This window comes from Numida meleagris, chromosome 1 (genome assembly GCF_002078875.1).
Source record: "Numida meleagris isolate 19003 breed g44 Domestic line chromosome 1, NumMel1.0, whole genome shotgun sequence".
NCBI lineage: Eukaryota > Metazoa > Chordata > Aves > Galliformes > Numididae > Numida > Numida meleagris.
Window position 1 is genome coordinate 68,788,371 of NC_034409.1, and position 8,025 is coordinate 68,796,395.

General features: G+C 40.4%; 1 protein-coding gene across 9 annotated transcripts in view; it reads right to left on the reverse strand.

The window, feature by feature from the left end:
- The window catches only part of ITPR2 (inositol 1,4,5-trisphosphate receptor type 2), a 313,815-nt gene that overhangs the window by 265,661 nt on the left and 40,129 nt on the right, over positions 1-8,025 (reverse strand). For all 9 annotated transcript variants that reach the window (XM_021392091.1, XM_021392096.1, XM_021392086.1 and 6 more), the window contains exons 3-5: positions 4,129-4,244; positions 2,776-2,862; positions 1,919-2,077 (exon numbers count right to left, since the gene is read on the reverse strand). In XM_021392091.1, coding sequence (XP_021247766.1) covers positions 1,919-2,077; positions 2,776-2,862; positions 4,129-4,244 — 362 coding nt within the window. The remainder of the gene's footprint in view (positions 1-1,918; positions 2,078-2,775; positions 2,863-4,128; positions 4,245-8,025) is intronic.

Consider the following 8,025-nt stretch of genomic DNA (forward strand, 5'->3'; position numbering starts at 1 on the left):
CTAACTTCATGTAGTAAGAGGTCAGAAGAAGAAAACCATAAAACAAATAATCTACGTATTTTAAAAGACAACTTAGTGGAGGCCAAAGTAGCCCCAGCTTATGTGGTATCAGATGAGCTGTGAGCAACTGAGAGGGAAGGAGCTGCTGCAAGAGTGGAGCCTCTCTAGCTCTGTGACAGGCAAATAAAGGATTTCCCACACCACTTGCTACTCCTGCCCATCTTAACAGTAGCTGCTTGGTTTCTGTGTCTGTTGAAAAGGTGGAACCATGTCAGACCATTTTTGAGAAAGCTACCAAATGTCTGGCGTTTAGTGCTGGAATTTTGCAAAGAAAATTATCAACATCTATTTATGCCTAGAAGAAGGAGGAAAAACCTGGGTCTTGAGACTTCCCTCTGTAAAATAAAATGGAGAGCTCACAGCTCAGAAAGGGAACAATTCCTAGTGACAGAAAACAAGTAGCAGGCAGGTCCAAAAGAGACCATTAATGTCTGAGAAAACCTGACAATTTCCCACACAACATTTTTAGTGCACAGCTTGACAAATACCCACAGGAAACAGCAGGAAGGAGCTCTGCAGAGATCCACCTGTGGAGTATAGTGCCACAGTGATCACTGCAGCGATATACTCCACTTTCAGACAAGCAAAATTGCTTCAAATCCTCACATTTCTTGTGTCCCCACAACTGTGTCAAATCATATCAAAAACTCTACCACACTCAGGATGACTTTTAAGGCTTAAGAGCATTCTGTTGTAAGTGTAAGGGCTCATAATGGCTTTGCAGATCACACTATGGGAACCCTGGGTCTTCACCCTAGAAAGCATTTCATGCATTTATTTCCCAGACACAACAAATTAAGAAGATGCTGAATGAATGTTATTCTAAGAAATTAAGCCAAAAACCTTAAAAAAAAAAGTCACTTTCTTTCTTTATTAAGAAGGGAAGGAATATCAGCTTAAGGTTTGATCCACAACACTTCTTTTGCCTAGATGAAAAACCATGAAGAGATGCCCCACAGGATTACTCATGCTTGCTCCTTTTCTCTGGAATATATTACAGAGAAAGATTGTGACTTTAGTGGCTTCTGATCATGATCTGGGAATACAATCCTTCTCCTCCCCACAACATATTGACAAAAGGAACTGCAAGCAACCACCCTCATCCTGGATAGCAACCCAAGAGCTGTGTAACTACAAAGTTACTGAGAGAAAATACATGAGAATACACGCACTCCTGTCTGTGAAAAAAAAAGCCTGTAAAGGCTCTTTCACAAGGGCAAACATTTCCAGACATGTCTATAAAATAGAACCAAACAAGTCTATTATGTGGCCTTCTCACAGGTGGATCTGAATTTTCCACAGTGGGCACTTAGGCCACAGCTGACTGAATGAAGAACAGAGTTTTGGCCTCAAAGTATGGATCTCAGATCTACAGCAAAGAGCTCTCCTATGTATTCTTGCCCTTACTAATATATAGTATCCCACTAATATTTACCCAGAAAATACCCTCCAGACTATCAAACCCAGTATCAGTCACAGAAGCCACTCTTGTGTTAAGAGGGGATATAAAGGAACATGTATTTTCAAGAGACATTCTCTGCTTACTTTTCCACAGAATTTTGTCTAGAATTTGAGTTTAAATGGACTCTAAAGGCTCTTAAAAAAAAAACACCTTTCTTCTAATGTAAACCAGCATACAATAGATTGTCTTGGCAAAATGTCCCAATGCAGCTAAGCAGAGGCTCAGATGAACACAGCATCATTTCAGATTCCTGACCATATAATTTGATGCTAACAGTTCAAAGCACTGTTTTAATTTTTTTTTTTTCTGAACACTTTATGCCAGTAGCAAAGAAAACACGTATCTTCTGGGAGTGTTCTGACTTTTCCCTCTTACACATTCAGTATTTCCACGTACATTGTCACCTTCACTCCTTAGTTTCCAGAATGGCTGTATATAAAACCAGGATCCCTCATTCCCTGCAGCATCCAGAGACACTCGCATAGCATTCTTCTCTAGCAGAGCTGGTAATCTCTTATTGACTGTGAGGTACTTGTTACTTTTTATGTGCAGTAGCTGTAAACAAATTACAAGTTTAAAAATTAGTATAGGTTCTGCATTTTCTCCCTCAGCCAAAGAGCAGGCATAGGCTTTCACATTATAGTGATTTTTCATAACACACATAAGCAAAGACAAGATAAAACTATAAGAGAGTTATCAAAGTAAGTATACTGCAGGCTAGGAAAACAAATGCTATATATCAAATTGAGATAATTATATTCCATCATCCTTTTTACAGCATGTACTACACAGACAGGGCAAGGGTCAATAATAGTGTTATCTTCAGGAACTTCATCCATTACAGGGAAGTTGTACTGCACTCAAGAACATAACTTCTGTCTCATTTATGTGTCATAAAGCACAAATGACTTCAGTTATTTAAATGGAACCGAAAAGCACCTCTAAAGTATGATTTAGAAATAAATCTTGAACACATAACATACCCATTGACATTCAGATTCCAGACTGCAACAACAAAAATTACCCATAAAATGCATATAATGGTACATTATTTAAACACAAATATAAAGTACTTCTGGTAGTCTTCAAATGAGACAAAAAGCACATTACTGTAAACTTTACCAAGTTCTGTTTATCTGACCATTGACAACCCAGATTACAGTGCCTAGTTTCATTTTCACCGTAACCTTGAAACGAAACAACTCTCTCTTTTTCAGCTCTGAGAGAAGGTGGATGTATTTTAATAGGTTTACCTGTATGACATTGCTATATTTTACAATTTCGCCCAACAGCTTTCTGTTCTCGCTTTCATTCTGCTTTTGTTCCAGTTCTGCTGCATGCTGCAAAAGAATGATTGTTTCTTTAAATTTTTGAATTTAATACCTGGATTCAGCTTCTGGAAAAGATAGCGCAAAAAGGAAATGGCGCCATAATAAAACTGCCTCCATTGCTGCACTGAAAAAAATCACATCTGTCTCTTCCTGCAGTATGATTTTCTGAACAATAACCAACTGAAATCATTTTGTTACCTAAAATAGAAACTCATTCACAATTTGTGGATCACACCTGAAATTAATGCTAACACAACCTAGTACACTATTTTAAAATTTTTCGAACAAGGAAGGTAACTCCATGTGCTTTATTTCATCCCAGAGGAGGAAAAAGAAGGGCCTATGGCTACCTTCTTCCAGTCACCGTTCTTTTTGCTTGTTTCTTAATTACTTACAAATACACTGGCTTATATATAATGGTCACATACTGCAAGATCAAGGGCCAAATACAGCCACAGAACAAATTTCAGCTTCTTGCTCTAATTGCTACGTAGCAAGCTCTAGCCACTTATCTTGTGCCTTTATTGCTGTTTTTAACAGGAAGCACTGACAGCTTCTCTACTGGACATTAAACTGTAGCCACCATGTTTGACAACACTGCATTTCACTTAGCCTTATGCGTCCAATTATAACATCAGGCCAGCTCTTTTTCACGGACATTCAATCTGCCCAAATTGCAACTCTGAGGAATTTCCAGAGTAAAGCATGCAAAGCACCTCTTAGTCCATGTCTCTGCATAGCTCCTGGAAAGGAGTTCTAAAATAATCACATCATTTAAACCAGAGCTCACTCTTGATTCTATTAACTGCGTATTTGTACTTTATAAGCAAGTATTGCTTTCAGAAGTTTGACAGCAGAAAGGCACAACCCCTAGCTCAACTCTTAGATCAACAAGATGAAAAACAGGGCAGGGGCAATAAATGCCAGTCAGGAAATAGGAGAGCAAAGAAATTAGAATATAAGGTTGGATCAAATTGCCCAGAGAGTTTGTGGATGCCCCCTCCCCAGAGGTATTCAAGGCCAAGTTGGACAGAGTTTTGAGCAATCTAGTCTAGTAGGAGGTGTCCCTGCCTATAGCAGCGGGGGTGGATCTACACGATCTTAAAGGCCCCTTCCAATCCAAACCATTCTAAGATTCTATGACTCTAAGGTTGCTACAGTGGCATAATACCCATCATGATGGTTCACAAGGGACTTGTTACTGTTCTTTTTCATTCCATTGTTACGCTACAGCCTGTAGATTGAGATAAGATTGCAAATATAGATGCCTCTTACTTGAAGTTTCTTCAGCAGTGCTGCTTCTGTATGGTTTCCTTGTTTGGCTTGTTTGGCTTTCCAGTACTGCTTCTGGGCTGAATATCGGTTCATAGGACACACCTTGAAAAGGCAGTCTGTAGAAGAATGAAAGAAATACTCACAAGTAATGTTGAAAGACATTTCCTTCATTTGTAAGTATGCTTTGGTTGATTTTCTTTTACGGAAATGGCCTGAATATGACAATGTTCAAGCACAGTCGGAGAACAATTTGATGGCAATGTTACCATAAAGAAGGGGATAGAATATCTGAGTCAACCACTCCCATCCTGAGAAACCTCTCTGCAACTTGACTCTCTGCGATCTTGCTACGTGCCGGACTCCCTCCTGCTTTGTTAGTACTCTTTGCTGCAACACAGCTTTACAGATTTATTGTCTGAAGGCATGTGGCTTTTGAAACCTTGAAAAAGCTGTCTCACTTTCTGTTTTGCCATATATCTCGCTACCCTGCTCCTTCTGGCGTAGATAACACAATGGATTATATAGACATCCAGCCACAAGCTATCACAGGGTCTAACACAGCATTCAGTTCTGCATGTACCTTCTCTAAGACTGATTTTAAAAAAACTAGCAGCAAAAACAATATCACAGAAAGCGAACTCCACCTTCGCCTCCCCAGCACCCAGCTGACCACAGCTGAGTGTCAGCAGCTCCTGGCTGCCTCACAGCACCAGTGTCCCTTGCAAGGCTTGGACTGCTATAACATATATACTGTTGCAGCTCTGCTCTAGCATGTGAGAGCAGATGTTTTCACTGGCCAGTGCAGAGCATGAGCCTGCAGACCTTCTTGTGCCTGCCTGCTCCCTGGGTGCCTCTGCCATGTGAGTTGCCACCAAGCTGCTCTACATTCACTGCAGGCACTTTGATTACTTTTGCTTCATTTCCTGTCACAATTCCCACATTCAATGACAAAGTAAGTAAGACAGCTGAAGAATACATTCCCATGCTAGCAGCCAGTAGAATGCAATAATAAGAGCGCACTGGCACAGACAAGAACATGGTCCCACAGCATTTTGGTCAGTGAGGTCCCAATGCAGCCTACTGTCTTTAATGATGCTCATCATCACACTACCAAACAAAACAGAATGTATATAATTTTAAAAAAGACATACAGATGGAGGTGGCACAAGGAACCTGTAGATGCTGGTATAGGCCCTTGATCCTGGCCTGGCTGTTGCCATGGTGGGCCAACCACTCCTCACAGGAATGGCCTCCACCTACAGGCCCTGCAGCTCATTCCAAGCTCATGAGAGTAGAGCTGGGGCTGAGGCAGCATGGACAGAAGTAATCGGTGTCCCCAGACACTCTGCAATCCAAGAGACTGGGCAAAAAGAGAGCCAAGGGGTCCTTTTTAAAGAGTCTGTTCAATTGTTAATTGGCAACAAACTGTATCTCATGAAATTTGCTAACTCGAGACTTTCAGGATTTGGGGGTCCATGATAGCCCTATAGATTGGAAATTGAGGCTTGAGAAACTCCAACTGAAATTATTCATCCAAATCTGCCTTCTTTTAAAGTGGTAAAAGACACCTAGCCTTGCATGGTCCTGATAAGCTACTGCTCTAAAAGCTAGACTTGAAATACATTTTCCTTCACAAATGTTATTAATTTTCATCTCACATTCCAGAGGAAGGGAGGGGAAACTATTAATTAGCAATCAGAATCTCATGATGAGATTAACAAGAACATACAGGTTTGTACGTGCATTATAATATGAAACTCTTCCCTGACACAAATTGTGATTTACAGATGTCAAAGATGCTAAATTATCAGCCCTCCACATTTAACTGTCACAGGCTGTCAAGCACTCTCTGAGGACTAACCCACCAGCTGGGGCCCGGTCACATGAGAAACGCTGTATGAATGTTTAAGTGACCCTGCTGACTATACCAACCTTGCATGTCATTTTTAAATACAGTGGAACCTAGTCATTCCCTCACTACTGTCACAAAAACATCAGCAGAGAAAGCTGTGGAATGCTAACCAGAAGTCATAGCCTGGGTTTTCAGCCAGTAAGTCAGGTCAGCAGCAGACAGCTTCTGTTTGACAATGCTGTTTACCCACCATCTCATTCCAAGACTGAGTTTACATCTGCAGTTGCTAACAGCCTGGGGTGAGTTCCAGCCCTTCCACCCACAACAGCGAGTGGGAAGTCTCACGCATCACATGTGACAAGAAAAGTTTTCTAAATCTTTTCCATACTTATGAATGGAAATTCAAGTGTCAAGCTTACAACTTCTCTATAGAAGATGCTAGATACAAAGGCAGATCATATTCTCACTTTCAAAACTGTCAATTCAATGGAATTTCTCTTTCATGCAGAAAGGAGCAAAATGAGACTCAGCTTAACACATCCACCACTTTTAGTGAGGAGTTACTGAAACAGTAACAACACATCTTGAAACAAAAGAGGAGAGAGAAATCTTGAGTAAAGACTGGCCAAGTCCTTCTTAAGTACAAAGAATGAACTCCCATTACTTAACAAAATAAAACAGGCAGCATTCTCAGGTATAATCAGGCCCAGTTAAGCATAGCTATCTAATGCTAATGGTGCCAAAAAGATTAGTAAGACTGTGCACTTGCATCCCCCAGAGCAGTTTGTGATAGCACTGGCTCTCAAGCCACAAACTAATCTGCAGTGTTTTTACTTCTTCAAACTCGCCATTTGGTCTCTGGTATATTGGCCAAAACGTCAGGTTTTGCACACTGTTACACTACAACTTCAATTGCATTGCCTCCTCCCTTCACAGCAATAATGGGTCTTCCTCCAATATTCGTAGGAGGAAAACCTGTCCACAGAAAGGCCATCAGCAGACGAACTTTCCTTGGTATATACCCACAGCACTGACTGATATGCTCCCTAACCACAGCCCTGAGCTGCTTGCTTTTCCTAGGAGAAAGCGTTTCAGTACATAATCAAGGCAAACCCTGCCACTTCGCAGAGATGTTTACTTCCATTTCAGTGGGGAACATTTACAATTAAAGCTATGGCCCACTGTATGTGATAACTCTTTGGGTAACGTTTACAATACTATGATCAGATACAAAGAAGAAAAAAATTACAAAAAATTCCATACTGTTAAATCATACTGTATTTTGAAGGAGATTTTAGTTTGAATATGGGAACTTCAGCTCACAGGACAAGAAGTTAACTATTATTTTCTGTTAATCTATAATTAACGTGTCTTCTCAGAACACCTGAAACACATACTTCTCTCAAGTAACAATACCTACTTTTTATAGGACCAGTTTTCATTGCTGTTACTCCCTACACATCCTGCAACTTGAGTAAACAAACAGCTTCCCATCTTCAAGGAGAGTCTGAGAGCCCAGTGCTACCCCACTGCACTGCACAGAAATGCAAGATGTACATGGACATACCATCATTACTGCAGCTATTTGCCTCCCCAATTCAGGTGGATTTTTCCCAATGATACTTCTTAAAGAAATGAAAGCACAAAGCAGGTGCTACACAGCCTCAGCCACGTAGCAAAATCTGGAGCTATGCTGCACAACATAGCTCTCCTGAGTTCCAGCCTAGTGCTTAAAAGATGAACTTCCAGTAACTTTGTTACAATCGGTATTACTGGAATTACATTCCCCTCAATTTAGAGACAAAAAAAAAAAAAAACCACAAAACCTGATACTCTTTGTTTCAAGACAAGCTTTTGCCTTTTTCTCCCCTTTTTTTTTAAGATTCCAGGTATGTTAAAACCAGTTCATCTGGTTTTATTTTTTCCTGATCTTTTATAGTTAATTTTATGAGAGTTATAGTAGAATGCTGTATTCAAGCTTTGTGGTCCTAGACAACAGGGAAACAAAAAGAGGAGGAGAGGAGAGGAGAGGAGAGGAGAGGAGA